This window comes from Eretmochelys imbricata, chromosome 9, assembly GCF_965152235.1.
Source record: "Eretmochelys imbricata isolate rEreImb1 chromosome 9, rEreImb1.hap1, whole genome shotgun sequence".
In the NCBI taxonomy this organism is placed as follows: Eukaryota; Metazoa; Chordata; order Testudines; family Cheloniidae; genus Eretmochelys; species Eretmochelys imbricata.
The window spans coordinates 73,538,706-73,565,013 of record NC_135580.1 but is presented as its reverse complement, the minus strand read 5'-3'; the positions used below and the strand labels follow the sequence as shown (position 1 = coordinate 73,565,013).

Below are 26,308 nucleotides of genomic sequence, written 5' to 3'. Positions count from 1 at the left end.
AGACTGGGAGTGGCTAGGTAACCTGTTTCCCCTTGTTTTTTCCTCCCCCCCCCTTCCTCAGACATTCTTGTTAAACCCTGGATTTGTGCTGGAAATGGCCCACCTTGACTATCATATACATTGTAAGGAGAGTGATCACTTTAGATAAGCTATTACCAACAGGAGAGTGGGGTGGGGGGAGAGAAAACCTTTTGTAGTGGTAAACACCCATTTTTTCATGGTTTGTACGTATAAAAGCATCTTCTGTATTTTCCGCACTATGCATCGGATGAAGTGAGCTGTAGCTCACGAAAGCTTATGCTCAAATAAATTGGTTAGTCTCTAAGGTGCCACAAGTACTCCTTTTCTTTTTATCAGTTCTCTATATCTATAAAATGAAGTCTTATGTCTTGAAACAGTATTCGTTATTTCAAAATGCAAGAGCCCACTTGCTTATCAACACAGCTCATGGGGAACAAATCACTCTAAATTACTGCTTTTTGTACATGTTCCCCATTGAAAATAGGGGTCTTCCTCAATTTTAAAAGCCCTGCACGGAATTCCTCCAGGCTACCTGAAAAAGTCTCTCTCTCTCCACAACCTCCCATGACAGCTTTGTTCCAAATAGGTCAACCAACAGAGAGTCACAAAACCTTAACAGGAAACAGACTGTAGAAGTCACCACCAGAAGTAATAAAAAATCATCGATAGACTCCACTGCATTCAAACGGAATGCAAAACATACCTCTTGCCTAAGCTTTCTAGCAATGGTATCTTTTTGCACTCCAACAATCTCACTCTTCTATTTTCAATAATAATTTAAAAGCTCAACCTGGCTTTTGGGGTCAGGAAAAGTGTCACCATTTTTTCCTCTTGGAAGGTGCTCAGATACTTTGGTAATGGGTGCTAATATGTGAACATAATAGGCATAGAAGTACACAATATTTTAATAAAGTTAGCATGAAACAATACAATGCTATTCCTACATTGGGTATTTCTCTAGGTAATTTTCCTCATTATCTTGTAAGTATTGTAAACTCACTCACTTCCATTCTGCAAGTATAGAATAGAAGCTTTCCATGAAAAAACACATTTCAGAGTTGCTCGCTTTTATATCAGTTGTAGTCAAGGGTGCTGGAACGATTTGTATTGTGGGAGTACTCAGAGCCATTGAACCAAACTGTAAACCCTGTATATGATGGAAACTACTTCAAGCAGGGGTTATAGACGATTATTTCTGAAAAATTTGGGGTTAAAGGGAGGCAGACAAGCTAGAATAGAAGTCTTGAGCAAATTGTTGCTCTGAGCCAAATCTCATGTCTTTCAAAAAAGTCTGAAATAGAAAACAGTAAATTACTGGGGAACATGAAAGGCCAAAGTAAGTAAATATGACTCATCAGGACATTCTTCTAAAAACCTAGGAATCAATGCATACCTCACTCCTCTCTTTATAATATAGTTAGATGTGCTTTCCAATCCTTGTCTTCTCAAAATAAAGTGTCCATCTCTATCAAATCAATTTAAGCCTCCTTCCTTCTATTACTGCCTTCGCAGTTTAATATTTCAACAACCGTATGTAAAGAAATTCTGCCTGATTCAATTACAAACTAGCCCCTCACCTCTAAATCATGTTCTCTGGTTCATAAATGAGCTACTATACCAAACGGCTAATTAACATACATTCTGGATTTTAAGATGACCATGAAAATCTCCCATAACCAAGTTACTGTATTGGCCAAGTCAAGCTTTCTTGCAAGTTAAACCTCCCAACCCAGGAAACATTTTGGTTGTCCTTTAATGGTTTCCCTACAATGCAAAGATCAAAATTATACTAAATATTCTGAACGCTCAATCACTAGTGCCTTATATAGTGTAGTGCAAGAATAATTTGTGCTGCATGTTGATTGTAATCTTGGCACTCTCTCTCTGTTTCCCAGAAGATGCTGAAGTGCTGCATTACTTTACGTATTGTATTTCCAAGGTAGCTGAGTTACAAGTAGGCAAAAGCATGCTGGTGCTGTCTTGCTAATAAAGAAGTTTTCCATATCAATTCCCTATTCTTATTGCACATACTTCACATTCAACTGGTTAAGAATATAAACAGAACTCCATTCTAGAGGTGTGAGAGGCTTTTCTTCAAGGTATGGGATATCTTTTTTTTTGTTCAAGCATAATTCCAGATCCTGTCTCAGAAGACAGGAAGAATGATTTTGGTCTCATATCAACATGTTAAAAACAAAAGAAGCTATAATAAAGGCTGGGAAACGTTCCTTTGCTTGTAAGCATGGAACAATGTGAATTCCAATGACCTTTCTTGTAGCACAAATCCAATTTATAGAGATAGAAATCTCACATCTGTACCTTGGCATACTGGAAGGTTCGTAACAGTGACATAAAATAGTTTAGTTTTCTCTATTAAAACATACCTGTTTAAACCAATAAAGAATTAATACTGTTTTTATTCACTCAAATGTCTTCAGTACTTATAAAGTGTTGTACTGTTTATGCAGAATCCATTTAGAATGCAAGGATGTGACTTACAAATGTCTTTGAATCATTCACATAAATATGCATGTATGCCATTTATAACAGTAGCCTTGATGAGAACACAGTGTAGCTGGCTGCAAGAAATGCTTAAGAGGCTTACATTAAAACAGAATATAGAACGGTGGTTAGAAATCACAGAACAGGTGACACCTTATTCTGATAACCTGGTGATAAAAACTGTAGGATATGATGTATAGGCAGTAGAGTTACAACTTTACTATACAGACTGAACAATATACTTCAGATATTGTTCAGTTTTAGCAAGACAATACCCATGGTAGGTCATCTATAACAGTCAAAATTAATTTAATATAAAAAATGAAGCTGTGACTGCTTTCTAAATTGTTTCAATATTCATTTAAACAAGAAATGTTAAGATTTCAGGTTTTTATTTTTATTACAGTGGTACTTTAAATCTTTTTAAAAACGGATACGCTCACAATTTGACATAAAGCAATTAGTCTCAAGCCTCATAGACAATCTCCTTTCTCTAACTATAAATGTTGACCATTACTTGAAATAAAAGTACCCAAAATAGTGGAATACCATGGGCACAATTAAAGAGTTTGTCCAGTCTGAAGAATTCTTATAGTCCCAGGGATGTTAACTAACAATGACAGATAAAAATTTTCCAGAGAGAAGTGTGTTTAAGACTATGCAGTCCCTTTAAACCTATGACTGGTGTAAAACAGAATACTGCCTGTCTGGCCATCGAGCCAGCAACTCCTTAGGTCTTCTGTAAACGTGTGCCAGTGAAATTGTAGTGAGGAAATTCCACCTTTTGATGGGAAATGAAGAAAACATTTATCTCACTGTTTGTTTGAAAATAAAATATCACCTGCTTGAAGGTGGTTAGTGATTTAGAATATCAGAAGACATCACAGTGAGACAGATTAGTAAGCAGAGTATTAGAGTGGCTAAATGGTGAGAAGTCACCATCACCGCGGTCTGATTCCCATGCACAGACCTCTCAGCCCAAGTGAAGTTCTGCTGAAGTAAAGTGAGCACAACAATCCACCCACACTGATGCAGCTATAGGATTGGGGGCCATAATGTCTAAAATACATAAATATTTGCTTAGTTAAGAAGTTGGTGAACTGTGTATTTTGTCATCCAAGATTATCAGAAATTAAGAATAAGCCATTTTGTTAAGAAAGGCCTAAAAGCCTATTGCATTCATTAAGTTACTGAATTCTCATCCGCAATTCAGAATTGGATACGTGCTCAAGACATCTGATGAAAGAAAGAAATTGCAAAAAAACAGCTGACAACAGTAAGCCCCATAAACAAAATTTTACTGACACAAATCATTGTATTGAAATCAAAATCAGAATTTAGAAATTAGGCAGAGGGCTGTTATTCCTAAAGTATACAGACATGCTCCTGAGGAACTCAACCCAGAAATGGTACAATGGAACTTATTTTTCATATTCAGTGTTTATGCAAGACAAATACGTAACTACTATCTGGTCACTTGCTCAAAAGATGTTGCAAACTCGTTTGTCTGAACTAAATGAAAAGGTCTCAAATTTAACTGAAATTGAATTTATCTGCTTCGGGTGCGGAAATCCTGGCACCTGTAAAGAAGTACACCGTTTTGCCTGTAATGGCTGCTGCCTTTTTGTCCATGCATTTAACCACCTGTCAAGGCAAATCCACAGGGTTTTCACATTTTACCACCATGTTCTTTCTCTGAGAGAAGAGGGCCCTTCAATTCAAAGCAATGGTTGTGGCAATGTATATTCAGAGAGAATACACCTCCCTATACCCCCACCACTATGGTACTGAGAGATCATGTCCACCCTCTAGACAGCCAAATTTGGACCCTATGCTACTAGGATGACCCTTCCAGCTGTGAGTGGCCTAAAAGCTGGAATCCTCTTATCAGAGAAGAGAAATTAAGAGTCCACTGTTGAGATTAGAAAGGAGGAAAGTGATTATTGAACACACAAAGGAAACAATGGCAAAGCATGTGTAAAAATGACCACACTCACTGCAGTCTAAACAACCCCTCACATCAGACCTTGAAACGACATTTATAGAAAACCCACTCTCAGATACCGTCACGGATCAAAGCATCCTGTTGGTCCTATACTAATAATTACAATACACATAATTTTTCCTTCAAGTGCACAAGTTAGCACCTGCAAAGAGTGGGTGAGAAAGTGACTTACCAGCCATGTAAGAGGAGATTCCTCTATAATGTCATGCTTCCAAAGGCTATCTGAACTATCAGGGGGAGGGAGTAATCTGGTGCTCAGTGGTGCCCATTTAAGAACATAACGGCCATACTGGGTCAGACCAAAAGGTCCATCTGGCCCAGTACCCTGTCTTCCAAGAGTGGTCAATGCCAGGTGCCCCACAGAAAATGAACAGAACAGGTAATCACCAGATGATCCATCCCCTGTCACCCATTCCCAGCTTCTGGCAAAGAGAGGCTAGGGACACCATCCCTGCCCATCCAGGCTAACAGCCATTGATGGACCTATCCTACGGGAGCTTATCTAGTTCTTTTTTTAGTCTTGGCCTTCACAACATCCTCTGGCAAGGAGTTTCACAGACTGACTGTGCGTTGTGTGACCCCTACTTCTTGTGTTATGAGAAGGAGTAAATAACAACACTTCCTTATTTACTTTCTCCGCAACAGTCATGCTTTTATAGATCTATCCTATCCCACCGTAGTCGTCTCTTTTCTAAGCTGGAAAGTCTCAGGTCTTATTAATCTTTCCTCATATGGAAGCCGCTCCAAACCCCGTATCATTTCTGTTGCCCTTTTCTGAACATTTTCCAATTCTAATTCATCTTTTTTGAGATGGGGTGACAACATCTACACACCGTATTCAAGATATGGGTGTCCCATGGATTTATATAGAAGCAATACAATATTTTCAGTCTTATTATCTATCCCTTTCTTGATGATTCCCAATATTCCGTTCTCTTTCTTTTTTAACTGCTGCTGCACATTGTGGATAGTTCCAAGAACTATCCACAATGATTCCAAGATCTTTCTTGCGTGGTAACAGCCTATTTAGGCCCCATCATTTTAGATTTATAATTGGGTTTATGTTTTCCAATGTGCATTATTTTACATTTATCAACATTGAATTTTATCTGCCATTTTGTTGCCCAGTCACCCAGTTTTGAGAGATCCGTTTGTAGCTCTTTGCAGTCTGCCCGGGACTTCAGAATTTTTGAGTCTGCAAATCTTGCCACCTCACTGTTTAACCCCTTTTTCCAGATCATTTATGAATAAATTGAATCGGACTAGGCCCAGAACAGACAGCACTATTTACCACACCTGGGGGACACCACTATTTTCCTCTCTCCATTCTGAAAACTGGCCATTTATTCCTACCCTTTGTTTCCCATCTTTTAAACAGTTACCAATCCATGAGAGGACCTTCCCTCTTATCCCATGACAGTTTACTTTGCTTAAGAGCCTTTGCTCTAGTCTAACTCCCTGGCCCCTCTAGAAACACGTATTCTAGTGTCATACATATAAAGGGAAGGGTAACAACCTTTATTTATGCAGTGATATCAAATCCCTCCTGGCCAGAGGTACAGAATCACTTACCTGTAAGGGGTTAATCAATTCCATTAACCTAGTTGGCACCTGACCAGAAGGACCAATGGGGAAAAGATACTTTCAAATCAGGGGGTGAGGGGGGCAAGGTTTTGTCTGTGCTTTCTGTGCATTCCCTCTCGAGACAAAGAGAGACCAAGCAAGTAATCCAGCTTCTACTGAAATAATACATCTAATATTAGAGAAATTGTAAGTAATAGCAAGGAAATGCGTTCGATTATCTTTTGTTTTAGCTTGTGAATTTTCCCTATGCTAAGAGGGAGGTTTATTCCTGTTTTTTGTAACTTTGAAGTTTTGCCTAGAGGGGAATCCTCTGTGTTTTAAATCTTATTACCCTGTAAAATTACCTTCCATCCTGATTTTACAGAGGTGCTTATTTTACTTTCTTCCTTTATAATAAAGTTCTGCTTTTAAGAACCTGATTGGTTTTTAGTGTCCTAAAAACCCAAGGGTCTGGTCTGTGCTCACCTTGTTTACCTATTTGATTGGCATATTATTCTCAAGCCTCCCCAGGAAAGGGGGTGAAGGGGTTTGGGGGGATATTTTGGGGAACCAGGAACTCCAAGTGGTCACTTTCCTGAATCTTTGGCTAACTCACTTGGTAGTGGCAGCGGTACCATCCAAGGACAAGGAAGGATTTGTGCCTTGGGGAAGTTTTTAACCTAAGCTGGTAGAAATAAACTTAGGGGGTCTTTCATGCGAGTCCCCACATCTGTACCCCAGAGTTCAGAGTGGGGAGGGAACCCTGACATAGTAAGATGATTAACCATCCTATTAGCCAGACTTTGGAGCTGAGGAAATGAGTGTCACTGTCATGGCCCCAGCAATGTTACTAGAACAAGAGAACTGCTGTGTATTGTCAGAGAAGTATGATCAACAAGTTTTTATTTTAGAATCAATGCCTCTCCTTATCTTAATTATTTTCAGGGACTGGGTGTAGTACAGAAGTATGAGAATTTTTGAAGTAAGAACCCAGAACTGCAGTACTTGTACATTCTGTGAACAATGTAGTATCAGGACTCAGAAAACTGTCACTTGATACTGGAATCCATCCTAATCCTTGTACTTTTCCATTGATGAGGCGGGGGTGGGGACAAGCACAGACAGAAGATTCCCGTCTTGTGCCAAAGCTATGGGCGTGGGGGGGGGTGTGAAGGCGGCCAGTCACGAAAAAAACCCTGCTTACGACCTAAGATATCTGCTGGAACAAGGACTGTACCAGAGGAAAGGACTGGGCCCAGACTAGGAAGGACTCTAATCTGTGAAATAAGCTTATTGGAACATCTTTGAGGGTGAGATATTACCTGTAATCAGTTTCTTAATGTATTAGGCTTAGACTTGCGTGTTTGGTTTTATTTTGTTTTGTGACTTACTTTGTTCTGGCTGTTATTACTTGAAATCACTTAAATCCTACTTTTCATACTTAATAAAATCACTTTTGTTTATTAATAAACCCAGAGTAAGTGATAAATAACTGTGGGAGTAAACAGCTGTGCATTTCTCTCTATCAGTATTATAGAGGGTGGACAATTTATGTATAAGCTTTCTACAGAGTCAAACAGATTTATTTGGGGTTTGGATCCCATTGGGAACTGGATATTTGGGTGTTGTAGACAGGTAACCTGCTGAGCTGTTTGCAGTTAAGTCTGCAGCTTTGGAAGCGTGGACTAGACTCTGGGTCTGTGTTGCAGCAGGCTAACATGTCTAGTTCAACAAGACAGGGTTCAGGAGTCCAAAACTGGTAGGCAAAACAGGCTCAGAGGTAATTTCAGCACATCAGGTGACAGTCCCAAGGGGGTCTCTGTGACCGAACCCGTCACACTACCAACAAGTGCAATGGGATCCCTTTTAGGAAGGCAGTGTTTTAAGTGACTTAATACTGTTCTGAAAAGGTAATGTAGCACATTTACCATGTAGCAATGTATTATTGCCATGACTGCCCATCATTGATAGCCAGTCAAAAAGTTCTACTTATAGTCAGTCATCGTTAAATTTATGCCATATTATTTAAGTTAACAGAATCTTAAAATTTCTGCTTTTTAAAATTAAAACAGATGAACTTTTACCCCCTTCTTCTAAACAGTCACACTGAAATGGCCAGTTGAATGCTACACTGCTCTAAAAGCAATCTCTTTTCTAAAAACTGTAAGAACGAGTTGAAAATTTTCTAATCTACAAAAATACAAGCCAAACAAAAGTGATGTTATTACAAGTCTACAGAAATGTGTTAGCATAAGGTTATCAAATATTTCCACTTACATTAAAAAAATATAAAAAGTCCTGCTTACCTGCAGAAGCATTGTGGGATCTCTCCTTGACCATACAAAGGAAACAAAAAGGGTGTATTGCCATAGCGGCCAAGACACTGAAGAAAGTGCTTTGTTGCCTTCAGCCCATCTATGGTGTCACTGTCAGCCTCCGACACCATTGAAATAGAATGCAGAATAAAGTGCTGCAAGTTAGACGTTAATTTCTGGGTTTTCAAGTATTCTGAAAATTTACGTTCCTTGTAATCTGTTACAGAAAAAAAAAATAGAATTCAAGTAAAGGATGCAATTTAACAAGGCAATTTTTCCCCATTAGAATTCCAATTAAAAATATTTAAATGTAAGAATGTTTCTTTTAAAGGTGAACACAAAAGAAAATATTACAGTTTAGTAATGACAACTTAATTTTTCAATGTGTCTAACTGGAAATGGGTAAGCCAAAGAGACAGAAGTTAAAAAAGGACTGTCAGCCTTGACTTTGAATTAAAAAAAGAATCTCAAAAAATTTACTTTTAAGAATGACAGAAATCCACTGCCTGTGAAGAGACTCCAGTAGTCTGGCAGGTTTTAGGAGAACAGAGTAGTAGTGACACATCTAAAAATGTTTTCATCTATTCAGTGAGTTAGGCCTGATCTAAATATAATTGTTGTACAATTTAGCTATTTCTATTAGGGATGCAATTTTCTACCAAAATAGTGACATCCCCTAGTGTGGACAGTTATATCAGCATAAAGGTGCCTTTATACTAGTATAGCTTACTCCCAGAAGGGAAAAGGATAAGCTCAAGTGGGATGAGGCATCTTGAAACAGGTTGCATCACTTGGGAGACACGTGTGTTGTAACATTTTAATTATATGGGTGTAGTTAAAGCATACAAGCTCTTAGAACAGCATCCTGAATGCTGAACACTTGGAATATACAGACTCTCCCCAGGTGTACGTAAATTCGCACTTACGGAAAAAGTTCCACAAGCCAGAAACAGGATTTTCGAGTTGCGGAAAATTTTACGTACTGTACGGGTATACATTTCTGACTTACACAAAATTCAAGAAATGAAAGGCTTTCCGGAACAGAATGATTGCGTAAGTTGGGGGGCGTCTGTATTGTAAATGGCTGACTTATTATTCATAAAAAAACAACAACTGAGTGGAAATGGGATGTACCAAGGAACGAAGAGCAGGTGATTAGGATTTCCTTTCCTTTTTTTAATATTATTGTTGATGCACTTGTAGATACATAAATCCTTAAGAAGCTATCTGAATGCAGATATTGCATGTCTGCAACACTTCACATAGTTAAAGAAAATTCAAATATTGTGTTAAATTTAATTACCATGGTTAATAAATTTTTCTTTTTCTTTTAAATGGCAACTGCTGTATTTCAGCTACTCATGTCATTCTATATAATTAAGAAGTCTCTTTTCTTAGGCTTATTCTGGTCATTTCAAAATTCAGGACTATAATTCAGACATTTCCTACAGTGCAATGACAAATATTACAAAAGTATATTTTCTATCTGAACTTCAGCCACTGTTTTATTACAAATATATTTTACTACCTATGTACAGCCATGCAGCAAATCATAAAATACACTACATTTTCTTTTATTGTATTGTCTTTATAAAAAAGGTAGCTCAGCCTTTCTCCATTTTAGGCTTTCTATATAATATTACATTTTAGAGAAAAAGCTTTTGAAAAAATTCACTGCCATGCACTCCCCATTAGAAATCTGCCCTCCCAAATGAATATAATGGTCTCAAGAGGAGCAGCTTTAAAGTTCTGAAAAATTTCAATTAGTTAAACTTAACTAAAAATATATTTAATTATTTCAAGGGTGGCTTTAAATCTGGTAACAAAGTCTGTGTAACTATCTCTGGAAGTAAAATAAATCTAATGTCATGCTAGTATATGAATCAATGAATTGCATCTAAAATTGATGTGGTGTCTCTTTTTTGGTACCTAATAAATTTTCTAAATACCACCTTATATTCTTTCTCTGAGTACCTCTATTTCTTCCACCAGCAGCAAACCTGAAATTGCCTGTAATCTATAAAGCACTTTGGCCTAATGAGTTTTTACCTTCAGGATCTCTCAGAGTTCATCACTAGTCCGTCACATACTTCCCTCTGCTAGTTTTATCATTTCATTATCTATATTGACCAATTCTCTTTTCTGACACGTGCTTGGCATCTTGCCTGCTATTATTTCAGCCACCCAATCCAATGGTCACATTCAGCCAAAGCAACTCCAAATTCACTTACAATAACTAATGTACTCAAATACATCCTTTGTTCAAAAGCAAAGCCATTTTACATTTTCTGTCATCTATTAAGGCACCTGGATTCTTCAGTCTCTGAAATCTTTGTAACGTCTTAACTTCCTCTCCTCAGTGTGTTGCCATTTTATTTTCCACGTATTTTCTAACTCAGACCCTAAATTTTAGAGGGCAGAGAATGCCTCAGGCAAACTACTCTCTCATTCCAGGATTGGAGAGCACATCACTACATCCTTTGACACCTTCAGTAGCTTCCAAATAGTCACAAAATCCAATCCAAAATAGCCTTGATTTTCATAGTTTTGCTTGGGCTCGGCTCCTTTTTCTTTGACTACTGTCCACCTATTCCTACAGCTCCTGGTTCAACTCTACTCAGATCTGGTTTTCTTTCTCCCCTCCATGCAACTCTAGAGAGTGGGGGGGGGGTGCAGGGGGTATTACTCTATGCCTGCCCAGAGGAACTGCTTCCAAGTATAGAATTAAAACATCTTTTTTAAAGGTATAAGACGGACTCATTGTACATGAGTACTCATTGTACATGGTTTACAGCAACATCTGTTAAGGGTATCAAAAATAAGATGTATTCATTATCCAAAAGAGAAAAAAAACGTGTAAATCATATCAAGTTAGCAAATACTTCAGTAAAAAATAGTTACTTTATAACAACATTTTGCAAACCAGCAGCAATATACTATGGAAACAAGGGGTGGGGGGGGAGTGAAATTGAGAAAAATAAAGGAGTGGGAGTTTGAGAAGCAGAATTTAATATCGAAGTGAAAAGGTCAGGAAACGGTCAAAACATACTTTGAAACTGAATCGATAAAAGTAAATAGGGTGAAAACAGAGGAGCACTATTAAAACTACAGGTAACTGAATGAACACATGGCTGTGCAACATTTCAGTGAAATGCACTACCTTGGTATTCCTCGGGATGTTGTTCATAGTCCAAACAAAATGTCAAAAATTTCATTAGCATTCTCTTTTCCACCATAGTGAGCTGTTTGCTATTGAAGACATCCGCTCTGGAACAAGGTACCTGGAAAATAATATTTTAGTAGTTTTTCGAAGGGAAGAAAGGAAAAAGATTTGTTATACTGATTACCTGCTGAGCATTTTAATATTCATCTATTCCCAATAACCAGAATATCCTGATACTTTGTTTTTGTTTTTCTTTATTTTCCATCAGCTTCAACAGCATCTTTGCTGACTGCAGAGATAGTTAAATATGAACAACTTTTCTTAACTTTGCCAAATAACTCCTGTTGCCATTGGCCTAATAATGGCATTTCCTTCCTAACCAGGAGCAAATGACAGATCAAGTCTACCTCTGTCGTCTGAAAACTACAAAATTAGCTTTTTTTTTTAGATTTAAAAAATTGCTTAAAAAATTGCTGAGTCAACAGTAGTTTGACATGACCTTAAGGTCTAAGGCAGTAGTCTACTTAGTTCCACATGCTTCTTTCAGCAGAACAATATCTTAACATTTAATTTATGAAGTGAGACAGTAGAATTACCTGCTTATCACGTCAGAGAGCAAATAGAGACATTTTCCAGGAAAAATACTAACAAACAACTGCAAAACGTCTCATGAATATCAATTTCAACTCATTTATATTTCAGAATCAATTCAACTTATATAGTGCATTCTTCTACAGTACCTGTTCCACTCTTCCTTCTTGAAATGCAAGAATCCTGGTGACATTTTTGAACTCCGCATATCGGCTAACATTAGACTTAGTTAGGAGGTCAATTAACAGTCCCTGGGAATAGAGTAGCTGTAGAAATCAAGAAAATAAAATAATTGAGGATAAAGAAAAACCAAGCACTTACATCAAAATGAAATAGTTACCTCAGTCGTATCAGATTTATAGGCTCTTTCCCATAATTGCTTATAAATAAGTACTGTGAAATAGGAGGATATGAAGAAATACAAAGATTCCAGAATAAGACAACATTTGGTCAGTGAGAGGGATGAGACACACAAAATAGCTGAAGGATGGCATCCCATAAGAAAATATATTCCTACCCATCAGTGATATGGTTTTATTGGTTTGGCAAAATCAGCATATTAGGTTCAGTGTATGGGGAAGAGGTGAAGCTCTCATCTGTACTACACAGGGACTGCTGGCTATCAGATAACACTGCTGTATGATTTCAATAAAAGTTCTGTACATTCCTTTGTATTTTGTTTGCCTTTCTACATCATCAGAATGGCTACAGAAACAGTCTTCTGCTCTAGTCACTTGAGATTTGAAAGATATACGCGGCTCTGTCCAAGACCACCTCTTTTTCTCCCTTTATAGCCTCTCCCTGGGAGATCTTATCCACTTATAGAGTTATCTGTATACTGGTTAACAAAACAACCCTTTTTCTGGCTCCAAGTCCATCTTCTTCTGTCCAGCCCTGCATTTCAGGCTCACCTTTCTAATATCTAATGAATGGCCAGTGAGCAGCGCAAAAATCAACATGGCCAAACATGAGCACCTGTTTTTTCTCCCTTTAAGCTCTCCCTTCTCTCCTACTACCATGACCAAAAACATGCTCCACAGCACTCAGACCTGTAACTTGGGTGTCATCTTTAATTTAACACTCTCTCTCAACCCACATACCAAGACCATGTTTTATATGTCTGTATAGCACCTAGCACAATGGGCCCACTTTCTATTAGGACCTCTACTAACACAATACAAATAATTAGCAATTTAGTACTGCATTGCTTCTTTCTGTAGAAGAGGCTATGCTCTCATTTGATGCTGACCACACATTTGTCCTGATTTACTTGTATTTTCAAGCTGTTAAAATATCGTAAAAACCTGATGCCTAAATTAAAGTTACATTTCTGCAGGTGTAAATTGTAAAATGTAAAATGTAAAATATAAAAAAAGTTTGTTTCTTTCCTTTTCCTCCTCTTCTGAAGATGGACAGCCACAGTTATCTTGCTTTATGTAGGTATTATTTTCCCCTTATATCAGGAATTATCAAAGAGCCATGAGAATTTTTTCAGTCTTAATCCTGTTGGTGATATTGAGTCAGGAGTCAGTTAGTGTAAGGGTGAATTTTCGTTTATATGTAGGACATATAGACCCATAGTAATGCAGACATTAAACTTGTTTAAAAATGGCAAATTAAAGTTATGTTAACAGGATTTACAAGTAGTTTTTGAGGCAGCTTCGAGCTTTGATAGAACAAAATAACCTTTCACACAATTCCCCAGAAAGGACAGATCTGTAATTTTTTTATTGTAGTCATGAGATCTCATAGGTCTTGAGAAAGTGTAATCATGAAATATGTAAATGGATAATGAACAACTTTTCTAAGTCAAAGTTATGACCAGGAAAGTGGCCAGGCCTTAATCGTCAAAAAAGCCATACAGGAGCCCTGACTGTTCACCAGAATTATCTCAATTCCCCTTACCTGGGTCAAGTCATCTTCTTTTGTTATTCCCCTGTTATTGGTTGCTTGGGAAAAATATACAGATTTGTGGACGTGACAAAGAAGCAGTATCGTAGAAAGGAGGGCCGCAAGATGGACCAAGGTCAGAATGACCTCACTTGACCAGGATTAGATAATGCAATTGGGGTTTGAAATATCTGATACACAGAGGTCTTGTGGGATGATACCAGCCTGAATTTCACCCTTAAAAGACTAACTAAACAAGGAAGAAGTGTGCTTTCCAAGGTCACCATAATGATAACCAGATGGCTTATTTCCCTACTTTCCCTCAAAAAAAAAAAAAAAAAAAAAGACAGACAGACAATATCATAGACCAGCCAGTTGACCAGAGGATGCCCACAAGCATGATTGTACCTGAGTGAAAAGACAGATTCCCAAAACTGCAGTTCCTAACTGACCCTGAAGCTCCACAAATCAAGTGAGCTGAAGAGAAGACCCCTTTCTCCCCCTGCCCTCCAAGTAACTTATCTTTTTGTTTCCTTAAGTGGATACCTGAATACCTATGCAGGAATGCCTGCCAGGAAAGACCTGTCAACTGTTTTTTGGGGGAAATGGGGTGGAGAATGTATGTGTGGCCAGTAAGAGTATGTCTACACAGCATAGTTATCCTCAGACCGTTTTAAGCCCAAGCCCCCTATCATCCACACACAAATCAATCTGACTCAGGCCAAAAAGCCTTTAAGACTCGGGCCTGCAGCCCCAATGCAACTCGGGTCCAAGCGCTGTCATTTTGCAGTGTCAACGAAGTTTAAGCAGCAGACCCGAGACAGACTTTCTGTACAGTGCTCTATGAACATGTTTGCATGGTTATGAGACCTGGGTCCAGCAACTCTAAACCTAGGTTTACAAAGCAGTGTAGATGCCCAAGTGTAGGCTTGGCAACAGAGTCCACAAACACGGGCCCTATAGACTCAGTTTACAATACAGAACAGCATGAACATATAATCCTATAGTACAACCTAGGCTGAAAGCAAATCTTCTCACATCCCAGGCAACCTCTAGTAATTTGTGGTAAGATTCCAACCTTAGCCTCTATTGTATCCCCAAGAGAAAGTAAGCTGCTAAATAAACTGCATAGAGATTGAACGATTTACTTAGCTTATCCTTGGTGTTATCTTAATTTTGTGATTTTATTACTGATTATGCACATGCAATGATTTGACCAATTATTGTTCTCAAATTGTTTTCTTTTAAATTAAAGAATTTTAATTTGTATTATGGTTAACTCCTTGATTTGACTAATTTGATTTACATTGTACTATTAATCTGTTTCTCATATTATTTACTGCTTTAGGGAAGTATTATAAATCAGTTAACTTTACAGTTCCTTATGTTCTTGAAGTAAAAAAAAATATGAAATTGGTTTTCTCTGATCAAATGTTGATTAGGTAAATACAACCTTAAAGGAATTTTTAAGTAAACATTATTAAAACATTTGACTCAGGTTCTGAAAAGCCTATTATTACTACATCAAGAATGTGCATTCTCTGTATCATGCTTCCCTAAAACTTTATTTAACAATCTATTTCCAAACATAATTTGGCTTTTCTTCCTTTTCTTCAGTAAAGAATTGTTATTTGTGTGTCTCTCCTCTATGAGTTAAATATCATTACGTCATATTCCCTAAAATGCATGTCCCCTCTAATTAAAAAATTCCTGGAAGTTTTTCAAAAGCTTAGTTCCTGCTTTTATTGCATTCAACTGGTGAATGAAACTAGCCATATTTAGCCATAAAACCTTATAATCCGCTTTGTTTTACTCTTTGTATAACCTAGAAATTTATTGCACACTGTTGGGAGGACATGAACGTAACCACTAGTACAAGATGGATTACTGAATTTAAAAGTAATGCCTCACTGGAGAAAATTACATATATAGTGCTATCATTCTAAAAGTTGTCTGTCCCTGAGTGCAGAAATTTGTCAAGTTCCATAGGAGATGCAAAATCCTGGCTGCCATCTCAGATTTCAAGTTCTGAAGAGCCACGCCTCTGAAGTGAGTTTTAATGATTCCTTTTCAAGACAAAGGTCTACTGGAACACTATCTAGGGCAGCATGGATCAGTCTTAAAAAGTCTCAATTCCAGACGTGAACAGCTGTGATTTACTGTAGCCTTTTGTTGCTCTTACCCCTTATGTCTCCCTCTGCCAGACCATTTCTTCTACCTTTGTTCTGCCCCTTCCATTCTACTTTCATTTGTCCTACACTGTAACCTAGCTTTAGATCATTATTGAGGAGTTATCTGTTCAGGTGTTTCTCCCTTGCCTGTGTACGTCCCCCTAGAGATCCAATTGAGACAGTTGGGTGCTCTGGTGTGCCCACTGCCCGTCAACTAAGAGCTCTGGAATTTTGTGGAATTAGCATTATCTGCAATATAATTGCCAATATTGGTCTAGGCATTGGGATATGGGACATAAAATGTGCTCTATAACACAATATTCTCTATTTTAGCTACTGTAAATTGTTAATCATAGAACCTTAAATATCATTGTGACAGCACATAATTGGAAAATCTGTATTTGAAGTGCTGAGAATCTAGCAAAAATGGTTTTTTTGTAATTTTAACTCTAAGCTTTTAATATGTTATTGAAGAAATTGCTTATTTTCCTGCTCCCGATAATAAAATTCAGTTTCTGAATTTGAAAACATCTGTTACACACGCTATGGATGTGATCCAAAGCTCACTGAAGTCAACATAGAAGCAGACATTTTTCCATAGCTTTTGGGACAAAGCTCCAACCTTGTCTCAGTGGGTCCCGTGCTTCCTAGAGGATTTTGCTAGCCTCAGAGGCTCACTGTGACCCTCCACATAGGCCTTCTCTCTCTAGAGGCAAGGGTCACAGCCTACTGAGCCATTTTCATTATAAGCCAGCAAGGGAGGTGAGGAGAACCTATCCTCCCTCGCACAGTCTCTGTTGTCTCCCATTCTCAGTGATTAGTCAGGGAGAGGAGCGGGGGGAGCCCAGGCCACCCTCTACTCTGGGCTCTAGCCTACGAACCCTGATAGTAGCAGCTCTTGGTAGATGAATTTTTGGAAACAGGACGAGTACGATTCCCTGGGCCACTTCCCCACAGCAGCCCCTACTTCCTCAATATCTACGTCACCCTTACCTCAGGGCCTTATTTCTTGTACCTGATAGGGTTTGTACTGCTCCGTGTCTCCAGCAGCGTGGCTTCCTCTTACAGTTCCTGACAAACGCCCTCCATCTGACTAAGTGGGAGGCTTTTAACTAGTTTCAGCCAGCCCCTGATTGGCTTCAGGTGTCCCAATCAACCTAGCTGTCTCCACTGCTTTCTGGAAGGATCTTAATTGGCCCCAGGTGTCTTGATTAACCTGGAGCAACTGCCATTTGGTTACTATGGTAACAGGAATATGTTTAGCCTGGGGCTAACGTACCTGTTTCTCACTACTTTCCTGTAGCCATCTGGCCTTGCCCCCCTCACACTTTATGTATACTGTACATATACTGTGAAGTAGCCAAAGAGCAAAGAACCTGGTTTTGAGAAGTAACTCTGTGCTCTAATTAAAAACAGCACAAGAGTAGGAATTCAGAACAACGAACACACACACACAGCTTCAATCAGCTTAATTGTTATATTAAGGACTAATTGCCTCTGATATTTTTCAATAGGCAAGTTATTACAATCCACTGTGTCAATGACACGGAAACTAAAAATTCTCTAATAAATACTTGTTAATGAAGAACCATGACGGCTTCAAAGGAGCAATTTCTTGGGTTCAGGAAAGTGTGCTTAAAAGAACTCCCTAAATAGATATATGGTTGATATGAAAAATACTCTGCATCTTGAAAAAAATCTGAAGTTTTCATTTAGATGAACTTCTAAATATAGTTTTGTTCCATTTTATCTTAAATATTGCTGTCAGAAAAGAGTTTTAGACCTCTGACTGAAGCGCTCAATTGCAGGGAAATATGCTATTACAGCTGTACTTCTGAGCTGATATTTTTTGGTTTCTTTAGTTTAAAACTAAAGGCCTTCAAGACCACACATTGTGTTGTGATGCTGAACAGACATTTTAAAAAAGTATAACATGCACACCACTTTAGAGCACAAATTTTTTTCCCCAGTGAGGTTATGACCGCCTTGTTAAACCCTTAAACGTCCACAAGGTATTTTCAATTTTTTTTAATGAAGTAAATGTTTTTTTATGAAGAAAGTCAACTAGTTCCTACCTTGGAAACTAAATCAATATTAAATCTCCTGCCTTCTTTAACAATTTGCATGTAAGTAATTTTCTTTGGTTTCAAGGCAGCAGCTTCTGCAGTTGATACATTTTCTGTTTTTCCTGTTTCCAAAGCAGATTGGTCAGAAGTTGCATCACAGAGGTTCTCTCTCTCAGAGGTCATTTCTGCATCCTTCCTTTCTGTCATACTCTCCGGATCATTGCACGTAACACTTTCTGGAGATATTTCACAGTTCTCGGTCCCTAATGACTGGCTTTGCACCGGCAGGCTCTCTTTTTCAGACTCCTGAGCAGCCTCACGAGTATCAGAAGCTTCAAAGGCTGGCAGCTTTGGCAATGCACCAGCTTCTTTAACGTCTTCAGCTAAATCCTGACTGATTAAAAAGAGAGTCTTTAAAATAGCCTTAAAACTGAACTTATTTCAAGCAACATTATGAGTTACTACAAAGAATGGAAAATATCTGCAGCCCTTTCATGAAAGGTGTTAGATTCATCTGCCTGGTCCAAATCAGGTGTCTTATTTGGATCAGCTGAACTACTCTGGTTCTCTGACTATAAAGCTATTACTCATGTGGGTTACTTTAACATATAAAATAGTAGACTTGCAAACTCCATATCTGTATTTTTATTTTCCATTAAAAAAACATGAGACCAGGCAAATTAACAGAACAAGTAACTCTTAAAACTCAACATGATAAACAATGCAGCAGATGTTAGTTGCCAAAATAGAACAACAAGGAGTGTGATATTAAAAATAAACAGATACTAAAAGGTCATTTGAAATGTTTTTATATGGATACAAAAACCTGTTGGAAAGCCTAAATCATTAAGTCACTGAAGATATTTGAAAAGCAAGTAATTTAAGACAAAGGGACTACTCTCAGAATAAGGAATACTTGATTTGAATAAGAATATTATGACTATGAGTCTATCAATTGTTCAAGAGAAATACAAAATTGTGAACTGAAGTTTTGGCACATAAGAGCTTTCAATATATTTTTTTGGTCCTAATCCTGCAATCTGATTTACGTAAACCAGCCCTTATTCCAGTGTGGAGTCTCACTGAAGACCTATGTGGTTCAGATTTCAGTATTCAGGGCTTATGTACGTACAATTCAGTCACTTTGTAAATAAATTTATAAATGAGACTTTAATATACAGGATTAATGAATAAATAGTTAATCAATTGTCAGATTCTTATGGAATCCAATAAATTGCTTATAATCGTGATTTATAATAATCTATTACCATTTTTGATGTGCTTATAACCATCTATAATACACACTACTTGTGTATGTTACACATTTATAACATCTATTAATAATTTATTAACCCTTTAATAACCACATGAGACCCATATAACCATGTAATTTTCAGGATATGTGTATTCTGTAAACCTATAGGGCCCCAAGGAAAAGTTCTACTCTTGCTTCATGCATACCTTGGGCCCCTGTACTTCCTGCAAAATGTGGCTCATCCCCACCTCCACAAGAGTTTTCTCCCTGTTAGCACGTGCTTTGATCTTCTGAAGGGCCACCACCCATCCAAGCAAGCATAGAGCCTCATTCTCCCAGCCTCCCTGCTTTCAGCTGTTGGCTACTGCTAATGTTAGATTTAACCCACCATGACCCTGGCTCCTACTGCAAGCTCATTCTGCTCACTACTACTTTATGGGTTGAGGATAAGGTGGGACCTAGAAACAGAACAGGAGAGACTCACTAAGAACACCAGTGACCAGCAACAAGAAGGTTCCTGGCAGAGAAGAAGCATGATTAAGTAGGACTCACTGCAAGCAGACTCCCAACCTGCTCCCTGCCTCCCAGCAGCCATAGATTCTTCCTCCTCAACATCTCCTTAACAAAACCCTGAAAATTAGCCACTTAGGTGATATGAACATGGGAAATGGCCAGTCTCCTCAAGTATCAAAAACCTTTTTTTAAAGCAGTATAGTTCACTTGTTAACCAAATACAAACATACACCCAGAATGCCATTAAACGTAGGTTGTATCTAATCATCAGGAAATAAGCTTAAGTAAAATATTTTAATGAAGGCATGCCTTTGTGCAGTTCTGATTAATCTGTAATATGCCTACACTAAAGGCTACCTGGTCAGAGAAGGGAGGTCACCCTAAGTAGCAAGTATTTTGCTCAGTCCTCCTCATTTTCATAATGAAAAAATTCTTTAAAATTCCCCTTATAAAGCAGAACTCCACATTTAATCTCATCTGTCTTTTTCATCTTGGACTTCAATGAAGTCTACCTCAGCAACTAGTACTTTTGAACTTGAAATTTTAGTTTATGCTACCAACTGAGATGAATCAAATCAATGTCATTATAAGTGAAAGCAATTCAGCAACAATTTTGCATTATCTTTTTCATCTTTCTACCACAAGCCATTAAGGCACTGAATAAACATTTTAAGCTCAGCTGAAAACTAATGAACTGTGATTTTAAAGGTGATCTGCAAGGGTACAGTTTATAATTCCAGTGGCTATCAGTACATATAAAATTCTCCTAACAGCAGTGTTACCAAAATGCAACCCTTTCCTCAGAGGCAGGGGCACTTTGTCAGAGTCATCATTGGAAGAAAACCCTAGATGCCTTTAAGGATTGCAATACCCCACCCTACAGGCTTGATGAGGGTTCTGTGTCTGATTGGTTGTACAGAAGTGCAGCATAAACCTACTGGCTCCTGCATACGTAAGGGGATGGATAATAAGCCCTTCCCCAAACCAGGGGTGCCATTCTGGATTGGGAAGAAAAGGCTACTACAAGGAAGCAGCAGGCAGAGGAGTTGGCATGGTTACATGTGGTTGCATCTCTCCTGACTCCCCACCTCTGGGTTTGGGAGTGCCCAGGAACCTCATAGAGACCCCAGTGACACAAGCCATAAGGACTGACTCAATCATCCCCAGCATAGCAGCAAAGGCAGCAGTGGCGAGCACATTAGCAGTGGGGTTACCAACTTTCTACTCGCACAAAACCGAACACCCTTGCCCCATTACTTGCCCTGCCTCTTCTGCGAGGCCCCTTGTCTGAGGCCCCACCCCCACTCACTCCATCCCTCCCTCCCTCCCTCCATGGTTCACTCTCCCCACCCTCACAGGGCTGGCTCAGAGGGCTGGGGTGAAGGAGGGGGTGAGGGCTCCGGCTGGGGGTGTGGGCTCTGGGATGGGACTGGGGATGACTGGTTTAGGGGTGCAGAGGATGCTGTGGGATGGTATTGAGGGATTCACAGGGTGGGGGGAGGGGAATAAGGGCCGGGATTCGGGAGGAGGTCAGGCTCTGGGCAGTGCTTACTTGAAGCAGCTCCCGGAAGGAGCTGGCATGTCCCCCCTCAGGCTCCTACATGGAGGCACAGCCAGGTGGCTCTGCACGCTGCCCCATCTACAGGCACCGCCCCCGCAGCTCCCATTGGCAACGGTTCCCAGCCAATGGGAGCTGCGGGGGCAGCACCTGGGGTGGGGGCAGCATGCAGAGCCCACTGGCTGCTATTATATGTAGGAAGTGGAGGGGGCGGGGGGCATGATGGCTGCTTCCCGGAAGCCATGCAGCACAGAGGTGCTGCCAACCAGACAGTTAACGGCCCGGTCAGCAGCGCTGACCGGAGCCTCCAGGATCCTTTTTCGACCACATGTTCCAGTCGCAAACCGGACACCTGGTCACCCTAGTTGGCAGGGGAAGGGGAGGTAGCCCCTTACACAGCAGGAACCAGAACTTTTCCCTTGTGGAAGTGACATGGACCTAGTTTGCCACAAGCATAAGGAGAGGAAGATGGGAGCATCTGTGAGTGTTCACTTATTTACTTATGCTTTATTTTCAGACCCTCCTAGTGCCATCCCTGCTGTAGCTGGCCAGATCATACTGAAAAGGGATATGCCAGCAAGCACCATGCGGAGATCTTTATCTGTTTAACCCTGTTGAACCCTGATCTTTAACCCTGTTGAAGCCAGTCCACAGGGAGTTGAGTAAATTGGCATTTCAGTATAGAGTATATTATTAAATTTTTATTACTATTCATTTATATTCTAAATGGAGTTTGCTTCAGATGGGATAGAGGCTGTGGAACCTGAAAGAAAAAAAGTTTAAGGATAATATGCTGAATTACAGTTAAAATTACTACAATTTAGTACTTTGCTTTTGTTGGTCCCGTGTAGATTTTTTCCAAGTATAGTACACCCACTTCTCCCACCCAAAGTAGAGTTGGCTAAGTGACACTGCAGAACCTTGTGGTATATTATTATATACACCTTTGAATAACTCATGCTAAAAAACTGAGCAGATTTCAAGCTGTCATTTTTATTTAAAATTGCTACACAAACATTCACCCTCCTCCCGCCCCAGGCCATCATGGAAATTTTCCCCAAAGTTACACAATGGAGCATGATAGCGAATATTCAGTCCTGGACCCATAGACAGGTTTATGGTTCCATAAACATAGGAACAGTCAGTTCTAGAACGAGGTTCTGGAAAGATGGGAATACCTCTCCCTCTGAAATAATAATTGAGGCTTCATGACAATTTTATAGATTATGTAATTTTAGAAATTTCTGATTTACTTTTCTGTCTGATATCTATAGAGTTGGTATGGTATTAAGGTGCCTTATGGTATTAAATCACGTGACTTTGGTAAAAACAACAGCTAATCACATTGGAAACTCCCCAAAATTTGTAAAAGTTTTTCTAGTAAATGGGGCATAATAAACACCAGTATGGTTTGGTAGAAAGGCACTCATTCTGGTCCATTTGTAAAAGTCACATATGACTCTAGTGCACACGAGCAATGCAGCTATTCTCAACCTATGTCAATAAAACTTTTATACCATAGCATTACATATTCAGAATCCATCATAAACCTACAATTTACATAAATATTTATACATACACTTATACTGGAACAGTCCAATGAAAAATAATTCACACATACGTGTTCACACAAAAAATCTGAAATGATCACGGTTTTGCTGTGTCATTTTTATTTTGATTTATATTAACTTTTTATAAATTAATGTTCTCTATATAGTGTTAATGTCTATCTACAATATCTTAAATGATATAGTATGACTACTTTTTTCCTTAGAAAATATTTTGAAAATTAATTTCGGCTAACCTGTACAATTAGAAATCAATTCAATATTGTTGTGGTATTTATTTGTATAATAGGATATCGTGTTTGTGTAAACTTAATGTATAAGCTATACATATTTATTTAAACATTAAAATGAAGGTCTTACTTCACCCTGGCTGTATCCTTACATACAAAGTTCTTCTCTGTCAAAATGCAGACGTTGTGGAAGCCTCAAGTTGAATTCACAGAACTATTTCACTTTACGCAGAAATTCATTACAACCCGCGTTCAATTTGGACTTTGCAAAGCATTCCACCTCACTCTAAATGGAAGTTTATTTTATCAAACTTTCACTATATAAGGAAGTTCCACTGTACTAACTTATTTCTATTCAATTCCCCCTTCATGAACATCTCAATTTGTATGATTTTCAGGTCTACTCATTTTATAATAGAAGTCCAGCCCCTTTTTAAAACCAAAGTCATGACATCTTTCCTATAGGAATAACCATCCCTGAATAATGTAACAACTGTGTCTATAAAAAAAGAAAAATCACTCAAATTAAACCTTTGGACAGACAATTTTCTACTAATTCACAAAAAGGATACATCTGCAGGCAAATTGTTGTGTAAATTTTGAATATTATCTACCACCATTCATCAATTAATGGTAGTAACAAAGGAATATCTCAAAGTGAATGTGTCTTATTAATGCCTTGTAACAGCCACCCCTTCAGATAGGTCAAATGAAAAATTGCCAACCAGCTGGTTAATTTATTCAGCACAGGTGTTCACTATTTATTTTTCAGCCATTTGCCTTTTTTCAATACAGCTTGTTGCAGAAACAGTATTCTTCTCCTTTGATGGATGCACTTTGTTCTGAGGCCATTCATTTCAAATTTGCACAGTATATATTATACTGCTACCCAGCTGTTTATTCTTTCAAAATAAATGTTTAATGGTTACTTCATAGGCGTTATAAAGTTAAGAAACAACAACAACAAAATCCAGACAGAACATGTAAGCTGTCAGAAGTACCATGATCAACTCTCTCAAAAAAAGTTTTAAGTTGTTTAGGCAAACTTTTTGTTTGCTACTTTTATCCAACTACCAGTTCTTTTTGGTGGCAGAAAGCGGAGCAAACATGATGTTATTAAATGACCTAGACTTAGTTAGGTGCTTAAAAAAAAACTAGAACTAATTTGTAAATTCAGATTAAGACTCTCTTGTACAAATTGTAAAATATTTGAAAATATTTTTAGTTAACCCATTTTTGAGTCTGCTTTTGGTCAGAGCCATTTTTCAGCATGCAACCCCTTTGGCAATTAGTTATATCTGAGAGAGACTAAAACTTTTAATCCTACATCAGTACTGGTTTTGAACATTTATTATGATAAAGTTATGGCAGTGATTATATAACCGGGATTAGCCACAGTAGTTTTAAAAGACAAATGGAACCTTTAAATTTTATCTGCATCATAACCTAGTGTGCAAACCTCAACTTTTGAATATCCTGATTTCTGTCACCTACAGGGTGCATAAAGCTATTTTTTACATTCAACTAACTTGTTTCCACATTTATTTACAAAAAATGAATGAATATTCTTTTAATGCTTTGTCTAGTCCAGTTTGAAGTCAGAAATTGAGGCTAAAGTTGAGGTGTGTATCCACTATGATCTCTTAATAAAAAAACAATTATATTTTGTAGCTTTTGCATTGAATTCAAGATTAAATGCACGTAAGTTACCCAGTTTTGAAACTGAGGTTTGCTAATGTTCACTCTGCATTGCTGTGCTTCTGTACCACATAGCATTGCTGTTTACCACCATTATGTTTAGATTTTATTTTATATCAGCAGTTTTGCTGAAACTGTTAGTTTTTGAACTGCATGATTTGTGTATTTAACCAATATTGTATTAATATAGGATTTTGAAATAATTGTATTGGTTTTAAACTAAGGCTTATCCTGTTAAACATTTTATCACCTTTCAATGCTGAACCAGTATTAAAGAGGTACATATGGACTGGTTTCTGATACTTACGTTAGGCACCCAAATTCACAAAGTAGATATACCACAGGAATGCTTAGCTGAATTTACCCTACATTAAAAGGGACCCTTCATTCATGACAATTCAATCTAAAGTATCACTCCAATCTTAAATTTGTTTATTGTCTGAATTGTTAAGAACTGAAATTATTAAGAACTGAAATTGGTTATCACTCTTGCAATTTTTATATCAATGTTAATTATATTACTGAAGTACTGTTTGGACACACTCATTTTACCTATGTTCTTCTATTTAGAACTACCATAAAATGGGAGAGATTTTAGTTAAGAGTGTAAAGATAATTCTCTAGGGCACCTTCCTGGTCTGCATTCAGGTAAAGTACAACAAATAAATATAGTTGTTCACAGCACCTCTAAACACCCCTTATTGCTGGTTTCCAATCAGAAATGAAATATTAGCCTTTTATTCACTAAGTTGCCCAAAGCGTTTATTATATCAAATCTGAAGCAAAGTCAGTAAAGGATCAGCCAGCTTCAACTAAGTACAGGAGACTTAAGTACGGGATTTTTGGAGAGCAATTTATAACGCTACATTTTTTCATTAACCCAAAAGGATATAGATGAAAGAGGAAAAAAATCACTTTTACTGATATTACAATGTAATTAATTCGCAATATAAAAAGCTATACCAAGGAATTTTGTTTATATATCTTCCATACTACTTATACTTACCAGGCATAGCAGACATCTTCTACATGTTGAATGGTGTTATCCTGCTTGTTAAGAGAAATAGCTTCTTCTGTTTTAAGAATCAATTTTCTCCAATCTTCACTATCCTCTCTGACATCAGTCTTTTCCTTACAAAAAAAATATAAGATAGGAAATTTTCTGAACTCTGCTTCACGAGAAGAGTGCTTTAATTTTT

The 26,308-nt window shown here is 38.1% G+C and overlaps 1 protein-coding gene across 6 annotated transcripts in view; it reads right to left on the bottom strand.

Moving 5' to 3' along the window:
• CHM (CHM Rab escort protein) overlaps positions 1-26,308 on the bottom strand; it is a 134,525-nt gene that overhangs the window by 62,889 nt on the left and 45,328 nt on the right. For 2 of the 6 annotated variants that reach the window (XR_013347120.1, XM_077826582.1), the window contains exons 4-8: positions 26,116-26,240; positions 18,297-18,681; positions 12,310-12,426; positions 11,567-11,687; positions 8,398-8,623 (exon numbers count right to left, since the gene is read on the bottom strand). Coding sequence is in view for 5 of the 6 variants with exons in the window: in XM_077826582.1 (XP_077682708.1) it covers positions 8,398-8,623; positions 11,567-11,687; positions 12,310-12,426; positions 18,297-18,681; positions 26,116-26,240 (974 nt within the window). In the remaining variant the exon portion in view is untranslated. Of the gene's footprint in view, positions 1-8,397; positions 8,624-11,566; positions 11,688-12,309; positions 12,427-18,296; positions 18,682-22,308; positions 22,377-22,718; positions 22,800-26,115; positions 26,241-26,308 lie in introns of those variants that run through there. The other 4 variants (XM_077826583.1, XM_077826585.1, XM_077826584.1 and 1 more) reach the window with 4 other exon arrangements.